The sequence below is a fragment of the Aricia agestis genome, chromosome 18 (assembly GCF_905147365.1).
Source record: "Aricia agestis chromosome 18, ilAriAges1.1, whole genome shotgun sequence".
Lineage (NCBI taxonomy): Eukaryota > Metazoa > Arthropoda > Insecta > Lepidoptera > Lycaenidae > Aricia > Aricia agestis.
This window is the reverse complement of record NC_056423.1, coordinates 9,723,132-9,748,455: the sequence shown is the minus strand read 5'-3', so window position 1 is coordinate 9,748,455 and position 25,324 is coordinate 9,723,132. Positions and strand designations below refer to the sequence as shown.

Genomic DNA, 25,324 nt, shown 5'->3' with positions numbered 1-25,324 from the left:
CCAACGATTTTCATGAAATCTATATATTATATAAAACTCAAAGGTGACTGACTGACATGGTGATCTATCAACGCACAGCCCAAACCACTGGACGGATCGGGCTGAAATTTTGCATGCAGGTAGATATTATGAGATTTATGACGAAGGCATCCGCTAAGAAAGGATTTTGATAAGTTCCAACCCCAAGGGGTTAAAATAGGGGATGAAAGTTTGTATATAATAATACTTCTTAACGCGAGCAAAGCCGCGGGCAAAAGCTCGTTTTGTATATAGGGGGTTTCGGGGGCGATAAATCAATCTAGCTAGGAATCATTTTTAGAAAATATTATATTATTCGTGTTTTATCGAATACCGAGCAAAGCTCGGTCAAATAGCTAGTTATAATTATTAATGACGGTATAATGTTTATCTTAACATAATATTATAGACACAGTAAAACATATTATTTATCCGGATCTTAGGGCAAAGGCCGTAGGCAGAAGGCCTTGTAGTTTATACACATCCGATGTCACTATAAAGCTAAATACGTAGGTATATCTTACATATCATAATCAAGGTTTATCTTTAACATGCATAACTTAGGGCACTCGCTCACTTGAGAGTTGAGACTTATCAACACGACAGACGACAGTCTGTAGACAGATGATTAAAACCATAAAGTAAATATACCTAGCGGAGTAGAGAAACAAAGGCCTGAGCAATAGAGATGTCATGATATCAGTAACACTGCGTTGTAAAAGAGACGATACATGACAGCAGCACTTTTTTTTTGTCGGCACGCGCCACACGTTGACAATTTAATCTCATAGAATTTATGTTCAATCATGCTTCTCATCTGTGTGTAAAATATGTGTATTACGTACACATATTTTTCACACAGATGAAAATCAATTTTGGTTTCGTTTGACAGCTCGAGATTGTTGCTCTATTCCGCTAGGTATATTAACTTTATGATTAAAACACATATTCTTGTGTGTGCTGTGTGTGCGCATCTCATGCACGCTAGAAAGACAGCATGAGGCCGAAATTGTTCGAGGCTTTTAGTGATCGAAGTTCGAGGCGCATAAATCGACCTCCAAGTAAAAGCTAGTTTATCATGAAGCAGTAAAAACTATACGAGGCCTGTTTTAGAGGTGTGCAGTAAAAGTCCCATAAAATCTCTATAAACACTGCCCAGCCGTAACTGCCCTTGTTAGGACCATGAGTTTCCTATAATAGGACTCGAATTTACAACTTACAAGGAAATAAATTCAAATTACAATGGAGGAAATTTTTTACACGATTTTTCCACCGTCTAGAACAGGGGTCACCAATTAGTTTCGCTCGGGGTCCGTTTTAGGACATGAAATAACCTTCGCGGTCTACACATTTTATATAAAAAAAATTCACTAAACAACGGTAATTACGGAAATTACAAAGATATTTTTTTGATATCAATGAGAAACGTAACCATTTTTGGTAGCTTATTATCTCTCTGAAGTTTGGAGTGAAATATTAGTGCAAGCTATAGATATTGACATTAAATCCTGGAGATGTTGAAGTCCTAAGATGAACGAAGATCATCTTCGAACATGCTTGGTCCGCACACAATGGGTCGGCGGTCCGAATGCGGATCGCGGTCCGCCATTTGGTGACCCCTGGTCTAAAATAATGGTTAAATTCTTGACAACCTCAATTTTTTTTATGACATAAGGGGGCAAACGAGCATTTGGGTCACCTGATCGAAAGCAACTTCCGTCGCCCATGGACACTCGCAGCATCAGAAGAGCTGCAGGAGTGTTGCTGGCAATTTTAGAGGGAATAGGGTACTAGGGGAGGGTAGGGATGGGAAGGGAAGGGAATAGGGGAGGGTAGGGAAGGAAATAGGGATTGGGCCTCCGGTAAACTCACTCACTCGGCGAAACACAGCGCAAGCGCTGTTTCACGCCGGTTTTCTGTGAGAACGTGGTATTTCTCCGGTCGAGCCGGCCCATTCGTGCCGAAGCATGGCTCTCCCACGTCTTTTCAGAATGAATTTTAGAACGAATCAGCGGTAAGGCGTGAATTCATGACGTCACAAGCACTGGTCAGTATACTGGGTTATACTTCGGAACCTACCCTATGAATTCTAGGCAAATATTATAGGAACCATTCGTTATTCGAAATCTAAGCTAGACAGGAAGCTCGGTGACAGCATGCATTATTCATGGGCTCATATCTCCACATTCCCGGGGAGAAAGCACGATATCTAGCGATACTGCTGGAAGTTGGAACTGACTGGGACTGCTATATGCCAGTTAAGCTTATAACTAGCTGTATAATATAAGGTACTTAAGATACATACTATATGTAGAAAAATAACGCCATCGACCTTCGTGATCGAGAGGTAATGGCAAGGAAAGCTTGACTCTTGATTGGTCGTGAGCTTCAACTATCGAGGTGAAATATTTCGGGTTAGGTACTTAAATATTCTACTTAAGAGTGAACTGTCGCCAGCAGTATTTTCGGACTAATACGACCTGCAAACCTTTAAAAAGAGAGCGTATTTCCTCTTAAATTTCCGGCAACGCACCTGTAGGCTGTAACTCTTTGGATGTTGCGAGTGTCCATGGGCGACGGCTGTTGCCTCCTTGTACAAAAAGGCAAAAAAGGCTTCATTAATATGACATAAGACACACTATTGCATTTTATTATATCAAAAAAACTCTATTAGAGTACATTAAATAATACCCTCAAGGGTCAAAGAATCAAAGGAAGCAGAAATCCTCTCCTATCACAGTATTATGCGTCATTAATTGAACTTCAAACTAAACCATTAATTAGAAGGTTATTCTAAAATGTTAATGATTCTAACCTGTTTGGCATCATCGTTAAAAATACTTTTGAACTGCATTTTAAAACATTTATTAACATTTATTCAAAGACCTTGGATAATTTAGCGATTTGTTGGATTTTCTCACCGAATTGATTTGACTTCGATTTTTTATATATTATCATCAGTTTCGTAGATTAAACTTAAGTACGTCTTAACTTTATGATAATAATGATAATAAATAAATGTATTATTAAGTGTTTGTTAATATTATTTATTACTAGATGAGCAGTAGCCTTAGCACGGCCACCAGTAGAAGTATGGACAAACTGTGGAGATAAACTTAAGGTAGCGTTCCGATCTTTTTTCGTTTTCAAAAATTCAATTAAAATGCCACTTTATGACAGAATATAGTTCTAAAATTTTAAATAATATCCTACTCTATGACATATACTATAGTCTGTCAAAAAGTGCCATTTCAATTGAATTTTTGTCGGTCGCGATTGGACGCGGTACAGGTCGGAACGGCACCTTTAGTTTATGTCCATAGTTTGTTCATACTTTCGCATTTCTACTGGTGGCCGTGCTAAGGCTACAGGTAAAGTTTGTATTACTTCCTTTCTAAAATTATTAATTAACCTTCCCTGGACTTTCACGAATATTTTAAGGCTAAAAGCCAAATTATTGGTTCAGTCGTTCTTGAGTTTTAGCGAGACTAACAAAAATTCACTTTATTTATATAGATATAATAGTTCACAGATTTTTTTACTTACTGCTTTTTCTATCTTCTTTTTCTTTTGCCTTTGCCTAGTTCAAAAAAGAAGAACGAACTCAGAAGTAACATAGACTCTAAGTAAGGTATATCTCTACTCTAAGATTGGGTTGCACCAGAGGCGTGGTTTAAGTTAAAGTTATGGTTATAGTTAAGGCTAAATTTAACTTTAACTTTAACCTTAACTTTGACCGGAGAAATTGACAGATGACAGCTGGTCCAACAAGGTTATAAAGGAACGTGGGCGGGGGCGCTGCTGGTAAAGGAGACCTGTCAAAAATGGCGTTTTTGAAAGATGACAGCGTTAGTTCCTTTTTTCGCCACGTGCATATAAATCCTTGTCGAGCTCTATGGTTATGGTTAAATATGGCATCTTGATGGCGTCCATTTTTAACTTTAACCAAAGATTTGACATTTTGCATTGTAGTTAAAGTTAGTTGGTGCAACCCAACCTAATTGTGCTAACTATAACGAGTTTATAATAAGCCTCCTTTTACCGTAAATATTGACATGACAAAGCAAATACCGTCATGTTACCGATGCGATGTATGCTAAGTTTTGATACACTTCAAACTGGATTTGTTTCATAATTCGTGCTATATTCTATGTTTTGTTGCATTATACATGGATTTAACGTGTTTAAAATGCCACATGTATAGTTTTTTTATCGGATGCAATCTTTTACTTCCAAACGTAAAATGTGGTAAGCCAATATTTGCAACATTTATTTTCTGCACCAACTTTTTTCTAATATTTTTATTTATTTTCTATGCATATTGTTTTGTATTAGTATAACTATACTCCTACTGGTATAATATATTACTATTTCATATTTAAAACTTTAAACTTTAATCATTCGGTGTGGCAAAGTGAAAACTTCGCTAGCGACTGATCTAGTTTACTAATTAACATAAATATGACATCTTTTATGATATTAGTTTACGAAAGCGTGAAAGTCGGGCGTTGATAAATGTAATTACTACAATTTATATCAAACCGGTATGATACTATGTTGTATGCTGATTCCTGACAAACGTCCAACTATTCATGTTTTACAACTTAATCCGTAACTTGATGCCTTATCTTCTGCATATTTATATGCTGTGCTCATAAGCTAAATAAATGAATGCAAAAACCAGATTTTTAGCAAGCTTCTGTAGGAAAGTTAGTTATAAGAATTTCAGCTTTTTGGATTTTTTAAAGAGCAGGCTTTTTACTAATACTGACTGATGAGTGATGACAAAAGTGTGTCTGTCTGTGGGTCTGTTACCTCTTCGCGAAATTGCTGAATCGAGTTTTGATCAAATTTTGAGTCCTGGGAAATATCAAATAATATAGGCCAAAGTGCACAAGTCAACTCACAACGGAGCAGGCGTCATCTAGTACAATTATGTATTACATATATTTAACTTATAGGTACGTTGCTTTTGCTTTGATTACTACAAATATTATCTATCAGAAAACAACGCGTTTAGTAAAGTAATCAATATATTATAAACAAAAATAGACTCAGAGCTGCTCGATAAAGATTGACCATTATCTGGGTCTCGAGTCACGACTCATGACTAAAAGTGCTACTTTACAAGTTTTAACATTAAGGTATAATTAATCAGAATATCATGGAATAATTATTGTTAAAGTCAAACTAACATAAAAATTAATGACTCCAAATTAACGTTAACAAATCACATACTTGTAAAAGCTTATAAAACTATATCTTAAACACCTAATGCTTTTTAAATTATATTATCATAATTATTGAATTATGATAATAGTTGTAAATGAAATATTTACAACTAGATGATCCCTGCAATTTTCCTTGTGCCAAGATTCATTTATCGCAAAAAACCTTATTAATTTCTGGGATAAAAAGTATCACTTTGCGCTAGAGGGGGTGACAGACGTGCGAGTAAGTACGCGGACTTATGGCTCGCGATCTTAATCGCCTGTGTGTCAGCAAAGAGCCGCGAGCCGCGAGCCTGGGGGCATGGTAATCCAGTGTGAGCGATTCTCGTGTGTCACCGACGCGACGCGAGCCGAGTAAGGGTTGATTCAGACCGCAACGCTACGCGTAGATGCATTTCTAAATTAGTATGGATTTGACAGATTCGCAAGACGAGCAACAACTGACACATACACCTAGGTTACCTAGGTCATATACCTAAGTGTATAAGTACAAGACGTCATAACACAGTGTGAAAACAGTATTTTGTATACTTTGTTTTTGTTTAAAACAGTATACATAATGTAGTTTTTTTAAACGGGCAAAAGGCCCTCCACACATTCCCACCACTGCAATTCTTGTGTCGCCGATCAACAGTGGTACCAAAACAGTATAGTTGCCAACCCTAAACACAATATGCCCATAGACGTCTTACGTGGTAGAGCCATGCTTCGGCACGAATGGGCCGGCTCGACCGGTGAAATACCACGGGCTCACAGAAAACCGGCGTGAAACAGCGCTTGCGCTGTGTTTCGCCGAGTGAGTGAGTTTACCGGAGGCCCAATCCCCTACCCTATTCCCTTCCCTTCCCTACACTTCCCTATTACCCTATTCCCTCTTAAAAGGCCGGCAACGCACTTGCAGCTCTTGTTGCTTACCATCAGGTGACCCGTTTGCTCGTTTGCCCCCTTATTTCATTAAAAAAAGGCGATTAAAATTTGTTATTAAAAAAGTATTCACGAATACAGCTTCTACATTTAAATCCAGCTCCTAGTCTATAATATTCCGCAGCACAAGTTTCCCAGTAGTAACACGATAGTCGGCGATGGAATTACAAGCCCGCTGTACTGGGAACATGCGGTCGCGGCTGGCTTCCCACTGTATTGCTGAACAAATCCACCGTATACTGTGGCATAGGGCCCTTAGATATGTGCATTCGATATTGTACAAATCTTCCGGGTGTTGAGTCCTCCCTGGGTTCTTAGACACGTGCTTTGAATATTGCTAAACAAGTCTACCGCGTATACTGTGGCGTAGGGCCCTTAGATATGTGCATTCAATATTGTTCAAATCTACCGGGTATACTGTGGCATAGATTGCGGCCTTTGACACGTGCATTCGATATTGCTCGTAAATTTTCCTGCAAAAATATTCCATATCCTTCCCTGTGGTTTATACTGTGACTGCCAAATTTCATAATCTATCTAGATGGATTCACACACACACACACACACACACACACAGTCACAGTATAAATCACTACTAGTAGTTTCGACACTTATTCGATAGAAACAAACCTTAGTCAAATTACATTGGATAGTTTGGACAGAAATAAATGTGACTTTTTAGGGACATAAGGCATCGAAACAGTAGACCTACTACGAAACTTTTGAGAATCAGACAATCGGACGAGAAAGCCGCGTCCTGCTCTAACAAACGAAAAAATGACGTTGATAGAGCAGGACGCGGCCAAAACAGTAGGCCTACTACGAATTCGTTTTGAGACTCAAACAATCGGACGAGAATGCCGCGTCCTGCTCTAACAAACGAAAAAATGACGTTGATAGAGCAGGACGCGGCCAAAACAGTAGGCCTACTACGAATTCGTTTTGAGACTCAAACAATCGGACGAGAATGCCGCGTCCTGCTCTAACAACGTCATTTCACCTTTGTTAGAGTAGGACGCAACATTCTCGTACGATTGTCTGAGTCTCCAAACCGTTTCGTGGTACGGGCCCAGTTTCATGGTACAAGGCGAATCGCAGACATAATGATGATGATGACGTTGATGATGATCTTGATAATGATGTTAAAGTTTGTAAACAAACTTTACATAAGATCACGGCTTATGTAAATACTCCACGATTCTCCAATCAGCAGTAATCAGATTCGGTGATGGCTGATAAATATACATAGCCTGGGTAGCCTAGGTCATCCAGTAAATTAAGTTTAGACTGAGAACTTGAAGGCTGAATCGTGTTTAGACTACCTAGCTAGTTACTTGATGCCTGGTATAATAAGAATCGGGGTACAGGGTACTCATATAATGTTGCAACTCAAGTTTTAGATTTTTTGGCACATACATATTAATAATTAATCTTTAATTTTATCTAACTCGGGCAAGTCGAGAAGGTTATCGATCGTCTTATTTTTGCAACGTTTTGTGTCGTACACTCGTAGGTCAAAGACAAAAAGTAATACGCAAAACAGCGTTTTTTGTATACGAGGTGTAACAAAACTAAGTTAATACTTAAGGATGTTTCACCCTAATCAGAAGAAGAAATCAGACGGAAGTATCCGTCTTCCACAGTGAACTTTGAGTGTAGAAATATTTTTGGAGTAAAAAATTTTTTGCGACGTTGGCAAATTTTTAGAGTTAAATCGGAAAGACAAGGCCCCCGTAAGGGCTACTGGCGTCTGTGTGCAAAAAAAAGGATTTTGGCGCCCCTTTAGGCAAATTTTTTGGGTCCTTGGTTTTGGCGCCCCTAAAGATGGCGATTTGGCGCCCCTAGAGGATGGCGCCCGTGTGCATTGCACACATTGCACATATGGTAGCGGGGGCCCTGGGAAAAGACGAAGGGAGAGTAGATAGCCAGTGTGATGTAGCTTATATCGCCCTATTTCTACCACGCACTTAATGGCAGGTATTATACGCATCAATATTATCATGATTCTAGTATGACGCGATTCACAAGTGTACTGTGATACTGCGATTCGGCCTATTACACCATCGATATTATCACGGAATAATATTGATGCGTGTAATACCAGCTGCCAAATGCCAATATCTTCTGCCTGCCCTCCCCAAGTTTTTTGTGGCTCCTGGTCTACAACCGTCTACTTTATTTCAGAGACACCCTCTACCGCCTTTCTCTGCGTGGACTCAAGCAGCTCGAGCAGGCGTCCTGGCCGGCGCCGCCAGACAAGGCCAAGCTCTGCCAGGACAAAGGCCAGACGGAGGCGGACTGCCACAACTACATCAAGGTGCTGCTGGCCTACGGACACAAGCTGTACGCGTGTGGCACGTACGCGTTCAGCCCGATCTGCAGCTGGAGAGAGGTTGGTTGGTCCATACTAATAATATATCTGTTTGTCGAGAGATGGGGGCTTTAGCCACATCCATGCTAATATTATAAATATGTGTCTGTCTGTTGAGAGAGGTGGGTTTAATTGAGGTGAAAGCTTGTTTATGTGTTTGTTGCCTCTTGTGTGGATTTTAATGGGTATGATAGCCTGGACAAGCACATTCCGAAAACATGTAGGGTTTCTGCGCGATCGGCGCAACACAAAGTTTTTTTAATCTTGCATTGGCCCACATTTCTATCAGCATCTCCTCATCTCCAGTGTCGCCAGGATCGACTGGTATCCAGCCACTAAAATAGAATGATATTATTCCCTACCCAAACGGGCAAAATCTCTTTACAAACAGATAGACACACTTTCACATCTACAATATTAGTAAGGTCCAATTTCACCAACGACTGTTAAAGTTAATGCTCGAATCACGTTACCTCTTTCGTTTTTCATATGAATGAAAGAGAAGACATGTCATTTTAAAAAGCACACTGAGACGGGCCGTGCCGGGGCTCAGCGTGCCGGGGCGCATCGCAAAAATCCGCCTCCATACAATTTGTATGGAAGCGGATGCGCGTATCGCACACTGTGCCGGGGCGCATCGGCGCGGATTTTTGCTCGGCGGATTCAATGCGACACGGCCCGGCAAGATCCGCTGCGCCCCGGCAAGACCCGCTGCACCCCGGCAAGACCCTCTGCGCCCCGGCAACAGTGTGCTATAGCAAGCGGCGCGCGGATGTGATGCGATGCGACCCGACAAGCCTCGGCTCAAAATCCGTCAATGCATTTGCGCGCCGACCCGCCCCGGCACGCCCCGGCACAGTGAGCTTTAAAATCAGTCAATGCGATGCGACCCGACCCGGCAATAGTGTGCTATAGCGCATTTCGCGCTGCGCTGCGCCCCGACCCGCCCCGGCATGCCCCGGCACGCGCCGTCAAAGTGTGCGCGTACTTTAAGCTTACAATTTAAAACAATATCCAAGACTTGCCTTTCCTAAGCAGTATACAACCGCTCGTTTGCTTTACGACAACTCTATTGGCTGTCCCAAATGGCCAAATGGCTATTCAGATTTTACCGAGTAGCTTTAAAACATCATGGGTGGCGAGTTATCTAAATTGGTTAAGTAGATACTTCAGTAAATGGGTCGCCTTGTGTTATCTACGGCGTAATGGTCATTGGATAAGTAGGGGTTCGTTCACACTTGGTTTGAATGATTACGACCTAAGGCGTTACTCACTTTTAGGTATTAGCGTAAGGACATAAGGTCGAAGCTGCAACGCAACAGTAGCACAATTATAAGGTAAGTTCTGAAATATAGCCAAGTGTACTGGGCAGTGCTTATTTATGACATAATAATATTATACTGTTGATTAGTTAGAAACATACGCTATAGCCTATTGACGTCTATGAATTTGTTGGGATGTAATAATACTAATTCATACATGTCCTACCAGTAGTACAGGTACAATAATATTGTTCCGACGACATACTATGTCGTCGGATTCTAGAAGTCATGAGCACTGGGTAATGGCTAGTATACTGGGTTATATTTCAGAACCTACCTACCCGTTTTTACCCTTTGATGAACGGGATCCTAAAAAGTAACAATTTAAAAGTTGCAATCAAATACAATAGTACTACTGATTTGTGAAACCCTAAAAAGTAACAATAATTTAAAAGTTGCAATCAAATTGAATACAGCTACTATACTGTACTCGGCGAAACGTGGCGGTAGCGGTCATTGACTCCCTGTCAAAAACTTGTCATTTTCTAATTTCTATACAAAGCCGCGATTGACAACAGTCAACATCTGACACTTCATTGTCAATCGCGGTTTATATAGAAAATGTCAAGTTTTTGACAGGGAGTCAATGACCGCTACCGCCATGTTTCGCCGAGTACATTATAATACTAATTTCAAGTGAGCTATAAAGAGTTTTATCATCTATCTACCAATATCTCAAACTAAGCCCATATTGTCCACAGATCGAGTCAATAAACCTGGTATCAGAATGGGTGCCGGGGGTCGCCAGCTGCCCCCACAATCCCCGCTCCAACGTCACCGCCCTGCTGACCAGCAGTGGGGAGTACTATGCCGGAACACCTACTGACTTCGCCAGCTCTGACACGGCGATATGCAGGTAAGAAGCTTGACTCTCTGATCTGATCTGATCTCGAGTGCATGTTATGGAACGCCTGTGGCCATTGTCAATTACATTTGTGATCGGCGATTCCATGAAGAAGAATAAAGAAAAAGTGTTGCCCTAGACTCCTTCGCTAGTTTCGATAGCGAAGTTAGATGTCAAAAATCTATGGGATTTGACTTGCGACTCAGATTCCGTGCATTTTTGATATCGAACTTGGCATTTTGTCTAAGCACACGGGCAAATGCATTTTAGCTGATACAAAGACCGTTGCTGGCATCATTTTGATTGGCAGCATGTTTTCCCCTACAATGTCATTGACGCGTCGAAATATCCTCATTCCTCGTAGGTCACTTATTCCAGTTTTAGTGGTTAGGGGCTGCGTTCACTATCATAATTTAAGGCGCCGCGAGTACTTAATATTCACGGCGGGAGCCTTTATCCCTAGGTACTCATATACGGTTTTGCTCGATAGTTTTACTCCAAATCGAGTAATAATCGAAGGCTCGTATCTAGCCAGCTCGAAGGCTCGCAACGAGCTGGCTCGATGGAATCGCATATATCGATTTAGAGTAAAACTATCGAGCAATGCTGAATGTGTGGACGAAAGCTCGAGCCGCGAGTTTTGCTCGACGTGATTGCTCGATCGAGCAAAACCGTATGTGAGTACTTAGCATTACGGAATAAAGAACGGAATCTCAAACTTCTTTACCTTCAAGAACCCGTGGCGCTGCAACCACGGACCCTGGCATGCTGCGCACCACGCAGTACGACCTCAACTGGCTGAACGAGCCCCAATTCGTGGGTTCCTTCGAGGACGACCGATACGTGTACTTCGTGTTCAGGGAGATCGCGGTGGAGTACCTTAATTGTGGCAAGGTAATTCATTTCTCACTTCAAAAAACCCGTAGCATGGAAGAAGTTCATGGGTGTGTTCCGAATTGTAACTCAGTATGCGGGCCACACTTTGAAGAACCTAGACTCTAGATCTAAAACATAGAAAAAGTTTATGGGTGTGTTCCATAATATATCTCAGTATACCTGGCCAGTGCTTATGACGTTATGAACCCTACGCAATATTGTACTGGTGTGCCACCATAGTGAAACAGGTGTGACGTATTAGTATTAGGACATCCGGCATCATAAGAAAGTCAGAAATACGCTACTGGTCGGTATATTTCGGCACGAACCAACAGTATGGCGTCCTGACGTGTAGTCTTGAGCACTGACTGAGTGGAACTCACGCTAAGTGTCAGTTGAGATTTTATTACCAATCCAAACAACCTGGGTATTGTTTGGATTATTATAACTATTACCAAGCAGGAGAAAAGTTAATAAAGTATAATTTATTTAGATATCGAAAAAATATAATCAAGACGTAACAATATGCTATTGTATTACTGTTTTTTATGATTGTTTTGTATATTTCACAGACAATATACTCGCGTATCGCTCGCGTGTGCAAAAATGATCAGGGCGGCCACCTGATGATGAAAGACAACTGGACGACCTTCCTCAAGGCGAGGCTGAAGTGTTCCGTGCCGGGCGACCTGCACTTCGACTACGACGAGATACAGAGCGTCGAGTATGTGGCCGACGAGAAGATACTTGTGGCTGTGTTCACTACGCCCACGTGAGTAGACATAATACACTTCGACTACGACGAGATACAGAGCGTCGAGTATGTGGCCGACGAGAAGATACTTGTGGCTGTGTTCACTACGCCCACGTGAGTAGACATTAATACACTTCGACTACGACGAGATACAGAGCGTCGAGTATGTGGCCGACGAGAAGATACTTGTGGCTGTGTTCACTACGCCCACGTGAGTAGACATTAATACACTTCGACTACGACGAGATACAGAGCGTCGAGTATGTGGCCGACGAGAAGAGAGAGTGGCTGTGTTTACTACGCCCACGTGAGTAGACATAATACACTTCGACTACGACGAGATACGGCACAAACGTATCAGCCTATCACAGCACGCTGTCAAAAAACTTAGGGCTTCTATTCTTCTTCTCCAATACAATGTTGCGGTAACATATAGCTAAGCTCCTATTCATAGCTTATTATTATCAGAGAAGTTGATTCATAAGTAGACGGACCTCCGTTATTTGGTTCGCTTTATTTGTTGATACGCCATCTGCCTGTAAATCAACTCTTCTGATAACGATATTATCATCCTTTTAACACCAAATCCTTGTTACAGTAACAGCATAGCCGGCAGCGCGGTCTGTATATACAACATGTCGGATGTCCACGCGGCATTCGAAGGGCCCTACAAGGTCAAGGATTCCCCCACCTCCACGTGGGAAGCCAGATCGCCGTCCCGGGAGACGAGAGAGCACTTCAGATGTAATTTGGATATGAGGTAAGCAGGACTACAAGGATACAAAAAATATGAACTTGCAGCTGGGAAATATATATTTTTTAATTTGCTAGACAGCTTCCATACCAATAAAAGCAGTGCAGTAGCAGGTATGCTACTGCTTTTAATAAGAATACTTACTCCACTTCTGTCTTCTATCTTTTCTCTTAACTTTTCGGGAACTTAAACAATTCCATATAAGTACCTAAAAATTTTTGAAATCGATTCTAATCGAGAAGATTTTATAGAAATACATAATTTTGTAACATTCTACATAATATTAAGCTATCTACAAATTTTTATTTAACAAAATTATTTTTTTTGCAGGGGCCAACAGGCGATAGAATACCACAAATACCACCTAATGTACGACTACGTACAACCTATATCAGGCGAACCAGTCTACAAAGCGACTTTAGAGCGCTTTGCACACGTCACCGTAGATGTCGCGGCGACAAAAACCGCGCGACAACTTGTCGCGTTCGTCGCTACGGAGAACAATGACGTCATCAAGATGGCGATTCTGCCGAGCTACGATGGCGCGTGTGTCGTCGAAATATGGCGGTTCGGGGAGACGTTTGATATACTGAATATGCAGTTTGTGAAAGATACTGTAAGTTTTATTTTTATTTGTAAGAAAGAGAGACAGAGTACACAATTTTTAAGTTTTGAAGTCTAACCTAACCTCAAAATGGAGACTTACCTCTTACTCTAAGTGTCACTTTCGTACATTAAATTATATCAGAGTATAAATTTGTGTAAGAAAAACTTGTCACAGGGTAAATAAAATACACCATCGGTTTCAATAAAAATCATCAGTAAGTGTGCTCTATTTTAGAATTTAAAAAGTTTGTTTTCTTAACAATTATTATAATAATATATAATTTTAAAATAAAAGTGTTTATTTATTTATTATATTCACAGATATCAGTCTACATGGGCACGAGCACGCGCGTGGTACGTGCGGCCGCGGCGCACTGCGGGCGATACGCGTCACGTGCGGGCTGCCTGCACGCCGCCGACCCGCACTGCGGCTGGGACGCGGCGTCACAGCGCTGCGTGCGTGTACGCGACGCACGACACATCGAGCAGGCTCTGACATGCCCCGCTGGCAATGCCCCAGGTGCGATACCTTAACTCTCATACTAATAAATTGTACGTACGAGCACGCAAGTAGTGCGGGTGCTTCGCATTGTGGATGAGATGTGGCGTCACAGCGGTATGCACGACACATCGAACAGGCGCTGACATGCCCCGCTGGCTACGCCCCAGGTGCGATATCACGAGTAGACCCTCTTACTCTATCTATATGTACGCACGAGCACGCAAATAGTACTGACGCATCCAAACACGCAAGCAGCGCGTACGTCACGTGCTGGATGGCAAAATAAAACAAAGTAATTCAAATGTATTTATTCGATAAACTATTAAAATATAAGAGCTATGATAAGATTACTACATAATATTTATTTGTATTCCAGTCGACGGCGGTTGGTCATCGTGGTCGGAGTGGGCACCCTGCATGCAGGACGGCACGGGCGGCGGCGCGTACGGCGAAGAGCCCGACATGTGCGAGTGTCGGACGCGCCGCTGCGACAACCCCAAGCCGGCGCACGGCGGACAGAACTGCAAAGGTAAAGGTCATCATTAAGATTTTCATACAACGCCCATACTCAGACATATTTTCATTAATTACTTTAGTAATTAAATGATGATTTTGACTTTAACTCCATGCATGTTATAGTTTCTAAAGTAACAAAATTTTATTGTAGTATCAGAGAAGTTGATTCCTAGGCAGATGTGGACCTACGTAATTCGAGCGCGTTAAGTCCTACGGCCTACCCATAAGATCGATCACAGCTAACAATTAACATTGAATTGACATAAGCCGACCAAATGACGTAGGTCCGTCAGCCGCCTAGTAATCAATTTCCTCAATGGTACAATGGTTGGATGCAGGTAAAGCCTTTGAGTCTGCACATTCTTGTGTTAAAATCTTAATTACATTAATGTTAAAAAAATTAAATTGTGTAATCATGAAAGTGCCGTAATTGACTGAGAGGCAACGCGACGTCGCGTCGTCGGCTTCTTATCACACTCACACCGCACTCGGCGATATTAAGAGCTCACCTGACTCTAAAAATCAAACATCGTCCTTCTCTCTTCACACTCACGCCCGTCTTTCATATGCCAAGTGAAAAAGGACGGCGCGGAATCATCGCCGAGTTAGTTTTACTTGAATAAAAGACGAACTATAATGATTATGAAAAAAGTGTTTTGAGCAAACTTAGGTTTTATCAATACCTTTTTAGATATTAAAAAATATTAAAGAAAAGACAGCAAACTTCGAAGATCCAAGCAAAAATGTGTCTAAAACAAGGTTTTTTGTAAAAAAGAAACTATCGAGCATTTTTTGAGTAATCGTGTTTTCGTCTTGAGCATTTAATCTTTATGAACTGAAGTTACTTGTGTCAAAAAATCAGTTTTCTAGACCTTACAGATTTTGAGATCTAGGTTTAAGTATGTAGTCAAGTTAGGCTCATATGGGCTCTTAAATGATGATTTACATCGTGATTACTGCAGCCGGCGACGCGCCATGGCATCGTGAGCTACGAAGGTTAATGTTGTATTAAAGTAGCAACTTCGGGGCACATTAACATATTGATATTATAATTTAACCCTCAATTCATTCAGGTGTCAGCATATCCGTCACCAACTGCACGATGCACGGCGGGTGGTCGTCGTGGTCGGCGTGGTCGGCGTGCAGCGCGTCGTGCGGCATCGCGGTGAAGTCGCGACGGCGCGCGTGCACGTCGCCCGCGCCTCGACACGCCGGCCGCGTGTGCGTCGGCCTCGACCAGCAGGACATGTACTGCTCCAGCCTGCCGCCGTGCCCAGGTACACACACGCACACACCACACCACACACACACACTTACATTATAGAAAAACATCTACAAGAAACGGCGATCAGTATAAATGTGTGCGTCCAGTGCTCTAATATCTAAAAGTAGTCTAAAGATATACGCTGAACCCTTTCTCTCTCTAACTACTTGTCAGGACGCGAAGTTTTGGAGATACGTTATGCGAAAGATTGTTCTTTTGGAGGAACGTTGTTCGTCGTTGCAATGCCTCTCTATTTTAAAAATATCCAAACGTATAAAAACACACTTAAAACATTCTCTACCTTCCAGATCCGGCGCTAGCCCCAGTAGATGGGGCGTGGAGCGCGTGGGGGGCGTGGTCCGCCTGCACAGCTAACGGCGCTCAATGTGGCGCGGGCGTGCGCGAGCGTCGCAGATCTTGCTCCGCCCCTGCACCGTCGCGAGGAGGCGCTGACTGCGAGGGCGCCCCCGTCGATCGCCAGCCGTGCGAACTCCGCCCCTGCGATGTTAGAAAGGCTACAGCTTGGACGCCCTGGGTTCATATACCAGGTATGCATCATGCTATGTAGTATATTATACTCTTACATTGGGAACCTAGGTAATTTATTAAGACAAGCCTAAAGGATATTACCCGACCAAATAAGGTCGCCATCTGCCTATGAGTCAATTTCATTGAAATAACTCAAACTGTTGTATGCATTCAACTTACGAGCATATTGTTATTTGTATATTGACTTAGCACTGTCACTTTTACTCGCGTACGAAGTACATGACAGGAGGGCCATCTTTTATGTGCGAGGGAAAGAAACAAGTAGCGATTGGTCAATGAAAATAGGACTATGTACTCTAGACGGCTCTTTAACTAAATATAATTGCTCTATTTACAGGAAATACATCAGATGGCAGCTACACCGAGAAGAGATTCAAGTTCCTATGTAAGGCGCCTGCGCCGGAGCAGTTGAGGGTATGTACTATCAGAGAAGTCGATTCCTAGGCAGGTGGTGGTTGTGTGTTTTGTCCTTATCTGATACGTTAGAAAGTTTGACTACTGATTTACCACGTGGGTTGCCCTAAACTTTATTTTTACCGTCTACAGCTATCGATAGCCCGTGAAGAAGAGCGGTACTGCACCGCGTCGGGGGCGTGTTCGGGCGACGAGGACGGGTGGGAGGCGTGGGGCGCGTGGGGCGCTTGCTCCGCCCCCTGCGGCGGGGGGCAGCAGGCGCGCTCGCGCAGATGCAGGCGAGCCTCGTGCTCCGGCCCAGCGGATATGTTGCGCGCGTGTAACACGCATGCTTGTCAGGGTAAGTCATGTTTGTATGTTAATCTTTAAAGCGAAAAGTACCATCAAAGAATTTGATTTCTAGGCAGTTGACGGACCTAAGTCATCTGGTCGGCTTATGTCAATTCAATGTTATTTGTAATCGGTCGAGTAAGGGAAAAGTCCAACTCGACTTAGGGTTGATTTAGACCGCAACGCGACGAGGCGAGGCGAGGCGCGGCGCGGCTTTTTGTATGGATTTGACAGATTTCAATTGCGTGTGCGAATCTGTCAAATCCATATAAATTTAGAATTTTCTATTTGTATTTGTAAATGCATCTACGCGTCGCGTTGCGGTCTAAATCAACCTTAAGTCGAGTTGGACTTAAAGCGACTAATTACTTAGGTCCACCACCACCAACACGCGGCATCAAATCGCTTGTTGTGCGCTCACCACTTATTTCAACGTACACTTAACACCAAAAATCGATACTAAAAATAAACATGCACTTACAGGCGAGTGGTCGTGCTGGAGCGACTGGAGCGAGTGCACCGGCGGGTGCGGCGCGGGTGCGGGCGCGGGGGCGGGGCACCGCACGCGCACGCGCATGTGTCTCTCGCCCGACGGCTGCGCGGACGCCGGCGCCGCGCTCGAGCGGAGAGTCTGCCTCAGCAACTGTAACGGTGAGGACTGTTATTAGTTATTTTTATGATTGTTACTGGGTGATAAAAAAATAAATAAATAAAAATAAAATATATTTTTATTCAAAATGGGTATCATGATACACTTTTTGAAAGTCGAACGAAGAAACTACGTTACCTACCACCAGTTCGGGAACTACCCCACTGAGAAGAACCGGCGTAAGAAACTCGCACGGGGCCATCTTTTACTAAAAAAGATGGAAAATTACAATGTTATGGCTTACAGCTATGTAACAAAAATAAAAGTAACCTGCATGGAGCCACCCTATTCCCAAGGTGTGCTGTCCTCGATGAAATCATTGACTTTATAATACGCTTTAGCACACAAACGTTCTTTAACTGCTTTTTTAAAATTGTTTGAAGGTAGATTTTGAACATTTTCTGGGATTTTATTGTACAGGCGTATACATTGGCCTTTAAAGGATTTGCTTACTTTGGCTAGTCTGAACATTGGTATTGCTAACTTGTTCTTATTTCTAGTATTTACATTATGACTATCACTTTTCTTTTTGAAAATATTTATGTTCTTTCTAACATATAAGAGATTTTCCAAAATGCAGCAGTAGCGTAACTATACATCCGGGGCCCGTGGCAAATTAACGGGGACCTATCAGTAAAAATCGTCACGTTAATAATAAAACAATGTATAAAAAACTTCTGACCTCACGGCCTGTTGGGCCGGGGCCCTTTTGGGTCGGGAGCCCGTGGCATTTTACCGGCCCTGCCACCTTATAGTTACTGGTTGCAACCCAATTATGGGGTGAACGGAGACGCAGAGTTAACAAAAAACTAATCTTTATGTGATCCTGTCGAAATGACCAAAGTAATGATCTTTTTGAATTTATTGCCTAATAATTTTAGAATGCCGACGTGTTTGGATAAAAAATATGGTCATTAAAGACAAACATAACGGTTGGTTTACACTTCACGAAATAACGTGAAGATTTAAATGCAAAATTTTAACAAAAAACATCTCGGGCCGTGTTTACGTCGCGTCTCAGTGACTTATTTGAAATATTTCCAAACCTAAAATCTTCAAAAACTTTCAAGCCTAGTTACCTCGCGTCTAGGAATGAACTAGTTCTAATTGCCTTATTTATACTTTCAGACCTACAATCCGACGTGGGATGGGGTGATTGGGGGGAGTGGGGGGAGTGCACTGGCGGCGAGCGCGTGCGGCGGCGGTCGTGCGCGTCGGGCGCGTGCGTCGGCCCGCAGCTGCAGGTCGCCGTGTGCGGACAGGACTTGGACAACGGTATGTGTTAATAGGACGTTTATATTCAGCCACTGCCGCTGCTCCTCGCGCGACCTGGCCTTTTAGCCAAGACGTTTTTTTATTTCTTTATAGAATCGCCGATCAAATGTATGGAATTGACATTTAAAGCGTTCGTTAATATGAAGTTGACGTTTGACTCGTCTAATATCAATTCCATACATTTTGATCGGCGATTCTATAAAGAATTGCGATAAAAAACGTCCTGGCTACAGGCTCTGAATACTTCTGCGGTATTAACGACGCGAGTGAGTGTTGACACTGCGCGGCAGTGGCAGCGGCATTACTAGTGGCAGTGAGCAGGGAAGTGCTCGTGTAAATACTAAATAGTTGTGGGATATGATCGTGGCGGCCAAAGGAAGTTCTTCCGATCGAGCGAGGTGTTGTGCTCGGTCAGGCCGGAGCCCACGTGATACATTTCAGCTGTCGTATATTATATTATACTGACGCGCTTAGAAAACTTCGATAGCGCGATGCAGGAATGTTAGGCGAATTGTAGGTATAGTCTGTTCACTAGGAAATGTCCAGATTCCACTCGAGAAAGGATAATGTTTTGCTATTGTTTGTTGAATCTATCGGCAATAGTAAAACCACTTTGCCGCCACTTAAGAGTTAGAGCAATCCAGCAGTGTTAATACTTAATGAAATTATCATGTAAATAAAACTTCGCTTATTATACTAAAAAATATTGATTCCTAACACTCGACTTACTCGTAAGGTATAACAAATATTACTGACTAAAAAATAACTTTTCTTGAAGCGCTCGTAGGTAGAAAATGCATATAAAAAGGATCAAGGTCAGTCGTTACGAGTATTGCAGATGCACGTGGTCAGCGGCAAACTGGTTTTATTACTGGCAATTCAACAAACAATAGCAAAACATTATCCTTTCTCGAGTGGAATCTGGATATTACCTAGTGAACAGACTATACCGCCATAGTCATATTTACATTCTCATGCTTCCCAGCTTACAGGGCTGAATGTAAACAGCTCTTAAGAGGCCGGGTACCATCGAACTTCTCATACATACGTAATACCAAAATCATTTTCTGATACGAAAATATTTAACATGTTTGAGTTATTTTTCAGCTTAAAATAATAACTACCTAGGTTCCTACGTAAAAATTTACTACAAAATATTTTAACTTTAAAAATATTTTTAGTATTTAAATATTTTGTAGTAAACTACTTATTTATTTACCTATATATTTTTTAGTGTTAAAATATTTTGTAGTAAGTAAATTTTTACGCAGGAACCTAGGTAATTACTATTTTAAGCTGAAAAATAATTCAAACATGTTAAATATTTTAGTATGAGAAAATGATTTTGGTATTACGTATGTATGAGAATTTGGATGGCACCCGGCCCCTTAAAAATCCTAGCGCAACAATTAAGTACTCTAGTTGCTTTCTGTGTAATTGTAGTGGTACGAGAGAAGTTCGAGAAACGAAGCATTTTTTTTCTAATAATATTAATTTACTATTATTTTTCCAGAACTATACGCGATGCCGGCGTACAGTCAGAACGTGGAGATGGCGTCGTTCGTGACCACATCGACCCAGGAGTCCCTGAGCATAGGCGGCATTATCGGCTGCGTGATCGCGGCGTTTGTTATGGGTGAGTTGTGATGATGATGATATGGTGATGATTATGGCGATAATGGCGTTGTTCGTAACAAGTTACAAAGTCAAAGTCAAAAATGAACGAGATAGAGTGAAATCCATACTTCCATACCGATATTATAAATGCGACAGTGTGTTCGTCTGTTACAAAGATCTCTAAGCCTATAAGTCAATGGTCTGCTAGGTACCTCTTGAAGACCAAACTGATGTACCGGTTTTGCTGTTGAGTATGTAGATAATTTGAGTCCCGAGTAAGGACATAGTATACTTTTTATCCCGGAAAAATGCACGCTTCCCCCGAGCTTAACGAATTTTGGCGCAACGGAACTCCGTTGCGCCAAAATTCGTTAACGCTGGTGTCAACTAGATTTTATAATCTGGAGTATAAACCACATCGAACTAAAATATTCAAACTTATATTTTTGGTGACGCTAGTAAAGCGACATCTATGTAGCACTCGTATGTAACGCGAGAACTACGTTAGTTCGACATAAACGACACAGGTGGCGCTGAAAAGGATTTTATATTAGTATAAGAATTAGAGACCTCTATGGCAATTAAAATAGGGTCGATATATTTACATTCCTATGTTACAAGATCTAATTGATTGTATTCTCTATTTATTTCAATATTTTTTATGTCATTTTCATGCTAAAATTGAGTATTTTTTGCATCGCGCTATCAATGTTTTTGCTTTCGAGTAGTATATAAGCAAGTTGCCTTGTAAACGTGTCGTGTCTATTGAAAGTCGGGCTTGCTCTTCTTAACATGATGGAACACATTGTACAGGTTAGGAACGGCCACCTTGCCTCGCTTTTTCGGGTTTTCCGTGGTTGTTAAGAAAAAAAACGAGAATTTTTCACGGTTTTCCGTGGTTGGTAAGAAAAAAACGTCAAAAAATTAATGTGAAAAAAATCTAAGGTTTTCAAACGTGTTACTTTCTTGTGCCTTAATTATTATTAATAATATATAATATACTTACTGTATATTATGGCTTTATTTCAACTTTTCAAAATAAAGATAGTATCTCTTTAATAGTAGATATTGTATGACGTACTGATATTGTGACGTACGTTATGCTATGTTATACGTAACCGTGACGTACAATGTCACGATGTGACGTAGCGATGTGACGTAATACCACGATAGCGTAATACGGTTGACGACTGTCCCTTATCTCTTATTAGATATACTCTATAAATGAATGAATCGCTAAATGTGCTTGAGTGCTTATCTCGATAACGACCGAACCAATTTCCCTGATAATTATTTTTTTATAAAGCCTAAATTCCGAAATAAACCCATTTTAAGAGGATCGACTACCGGGTCCATCTCCATACAAAAAGCCATAATGTTTTGCTACCCCTAAAACGTATCCGATTCCAACGATTTTTCACTATGTTCTTCCCTCTAGGAAAAACTATGCTTCTACGTTTTCCTTTTATCAAAATTTTTGTTAGTTTGAAAGTTATGAGCTTCTGAAATCTTGGTTTTTAGGCTCAAATCTTTCTCATTTTAAATGGTTTGTATTTGAAAAACAACGTAAAATTTCAAACAAAGCAAAACGTACAAGCGTCGATTAGATTCTGGTGAAAAGATTGATACCAAAAAATATTAGTTTTAGTACAGTATAGGGGATGCAAAACGTTATGCCCCGAAACGCGATTTTTGTCTAAAAAATACCCAGAATCACAGCCGAGCTGCAACTCTTTCTATCGCACGTTTGCGCGGGGGCCGAGCGCTGTGGCGACAGAGAATGGTTTTCCAAATACTTATTTTTCTACACTCGCACACTACACAATAGTCTTAATGGTCAGTGCTCAGGACTCAAGACATCATGTATCCGACGCCATATTGTATGGCGTATATTATGTCAATGCTTTAAAGTTTAACGTATTATGTATGTTGACCCAGACCTTAGGACTGTTCGCTAAGGGCCCTTTTCCTGTCATTCGCGTCATCACCCACGCGCGGATCTGATCCGCATACAAGTTGCCAGCATCCTGTCATTTCATAGATATTTGTCCTGTCATGCGGCGGCGTGCGCGGGACAGAAAGACTTTTTTGTCATGTGTTTTGCTTTCTTCTGAAAAAGGGCCCTAATATTATGACGTATTGGTATACTGGCGTATATTACGTGCGTTGACCCTGTTAACCCTCAAGCCTCAACATTATTCGCTAAATGTTGAATCTTCCCCAGGTGGCGTGGTCTGCCTGGCCGGCGTCATAGTCTGTCAGCGGCGCGGGCTGTGGCAGCGGGCGCCGCGCGTGCCCTCCAGCCCCCACTACATCACCGCCAAACAGAACAGCTACGTGACAGTGCCGCTGCGTGACGTGGTGAGTACCGTGACCACGTGATCTTTACGTTTAACGTAACGATCACGTAATACGTGATCGTTACGTTAACGTAACAATAACGTGATACGTTATCAGAGATAGTTTGGGTCTAACAAAAACGATTCACTTTAGGCCGTTGTGAGTACACCGTTAATATAAATGACAGCTCTTTGTAAAAAAATACCTTACTGTATAGGTATACCACCGTATACCATCCAAGAAATTGATTTCTGAAAATGTTGGACCTACGGTCGGGCTGAATCAAGTCAACGCCAGTCGAGAATTGTCAACCAAAAGTAGGTCCACAATCTGCAATTATCAGCGCTGTAAACTTTTACTGCTTTCACAGTAAACTCCATATAAGGGACAGATACAATGTACACACCCTTTGTTTTTGTTACACCTCATACATTTAACCTTATTTTAATAATTTACGTATTTGTTTACAGCCTCCCCGCAAGGCGAAGCGTCAACCGTCCTTCTCCGGCACCAGCCTCGTCCTCAAGAGTAATAACCTGTCCAACAACCACAACACGGCGGTCACACCCAAGCTGTACCCCAAGGCCATCGCCAACGAATACGACTCCATGGGAACCCTGCGGAGACACTCCAACCAGCCCAACAACAAGACAGACGTTGAGGAGGATAAGTTTTATTGAGTTGGTTTGGGTGTGTTCTTAAATATGACCCAGTGTACTGGCCAGTGCTTGAGATGTCATATTATACGCCATATTATAATTATTGTTCTGGTGAGCCGCCGGTGTGACGTATAATAATGACGTGCCAAACGTACGTCAATGCACTGGCGTATATTTTGAAACGTATCAACAATATGGCGTCTATTGCAGATGTCGTGAGCACTGAGCTATTTTTATATCCAGAATCGACGCCATCGCTCATGATTGGAATTTCATAATATTATCTGACTGATTTTTTGTATGACGAACACATTGTATGTTCTATTCTTCTCCTACAAAAAAACGGTCATTGTTATTATGGGTTGGTCTGTCCGATGTATTACAAGTTCGACCCTATGTATATTAAAATAAGATTCAAAATGTAATACAGGAGTTTTCGACTGTACTGTGCCAATAATATTACGTAAGAACAACAAAACAACGTAAAGTGTGAACAAGCCTTATCTTCAGAGAACGAAATAATGGCCCGTACACAATAAAAGGTAGAATTAAAAAATGTCTTAATCCTAAGTAAAAAAATGAGTAAGCTTACTGTACACAACTACAGTACGTGTGTCCGGTACACAACTATAACTAAATTATTTGATAGGTATATAATAGAATAGCTATTCTATAGAGATACTGAATGTATCCGAAAGACATTAGATACGTGGTTAAACTGACTAAATATTTAATTTAAAAATTGCAAAGACAAAATAAAGACATGTCAGCGCTATCACGACCATACTACATTGATGTGTAAAATATAGATGTAGCTGTGTTGACAGGTGACATCTAGATATGTCATACCCACGTCAGATTCTTTGATATTCTCTGAGGTCTAATTTATTTACGTCGAGTTTAGAAAAGTGAGCCTTATGTGCAAGGAATAAAGGTCTTGCCAGTAAAATATTAACTGGACTATAAATGTAAAAGATATGATCAAATAAGTTACACGTGTCTTATATTTATTGTAAAGACGTTAAGTTAGACGCTATCGACATTAGCTTGATGAGAAATGATATAATGGAGTCACGAAAAATAATATTTCTCTCTCAAATATGTATATAGGGTAAATTACTAGTAGATTGGACAGTACCAGTCATTGGACAAAGCACAAAAACACAATATTAATTATTTATTTTGTTTTAAAGACTGCCTGTTTTTAAAGTAAAAGAACGCCTGATTTTAAAGAAAAACAGGTAGTTTTTACAGCAACCTTAATAAATATAGTGTTTTTGTGCTCTGTCCAATGACTAGTACTGTCCAATCACTAATCATGTTCACCCTAAATAATTATAGGTAATTTTATATGTATATTTTATTATACTAATGAATGGTATAAGAATTGAAAGGAACTTGTTATTTTCGTTGTATTATTTATATTGACAAAAACTGCTTGACGATGGTATTATTGTGTCTTATAATATTCAAAATATTTTGATGGATGTATGAAATATGAATGCTTAT

The 25,324-nt window shown here is 41.2% G+C and overlaps 1 protein-coding gene and 1 long non-coding RNA gene across 2 annotated transcripts in view; one reads left to right on the top strand and one right to left on the bottom strand.

Annotated features, from left to right (window-relative positions):
* LOC121735807 (semaphorin-5B) overlaps positions 1-24,918 on the top strand; it is a 57,291-nt gene extending 32,373 nt beyond the window's left edge. Inside the window, exons 4-20 of the mRNA XM_042126767.1 lie at positions 8,358-8,565; positions 10,568-10,722; positions 11,445-11,604; positions 12,159-12,358; positions 12,939-13,100; positions 13,425-13,710; positions 14,022-14,220; positions 14,579-14,731; positions 15,792-15,995; positions 16,291-16,530; positions 16,869-16,945; positions 17,078-17,285; positions 17,759-17,926; positions 19,053-19,199; positions 20,713-20,835; positions 23,041-23,177; positions 23,627-24,918. Of these exons, the coding sequence (XP_041982701.1) occupies positions 8,358-8,565; positions 10,568-10,722; positions 11,445-11,604; positions 12,159-12,358; positions 12,939-13,100; positions 13,425-13,710; positions 14,022-14,220; positions 14,579-14,731; positions 15,792-15,995; positions 16,291-16,530; positions 16,869-16,945; positions 17,078-17,285; positions 17,759-17,926; positions 19,053-19,199; positions 20,713-20,835; positions 23,041-23,177; positions 23,627-23,836 (3,037 nt within the window). The 3' untranslated portion in view covers positions 23,837-24,918. The remainder of the gene's footprint in view (positions 1-8,357; positions 8,566-10,567; positions 10,723-11,444; positions 11,605-12,158; positions 12,359-12,938; positions 13,101-13,424; positions 13,711-14,021; positions 14,221-14,578; positions 14,732-15,791; positions 15,996-16,290; positions 16,531-16,868; positions 16,946-17,077; positions 17,286-17,758; positions 17,927-19,052; positions 19,200-20,712; positions 20,836-23,040; positions 23,178-23,626) is intronic.
* Positions 14,496-16,347, bottom strand: LOC121735809. Its single transcript, XR_006036914.1, has 2 exons — positions 16,284-16,347; positions 14,496-14,723 (listed from the first exon to the last, which is right to left on the bottom strand). It is a non-coding gene; the product is annotated as an uncharacterized LOC121735809 (long non-coding RNA).
* Positions 24,919-25,324: the final 406 nt, after the last annotated feature.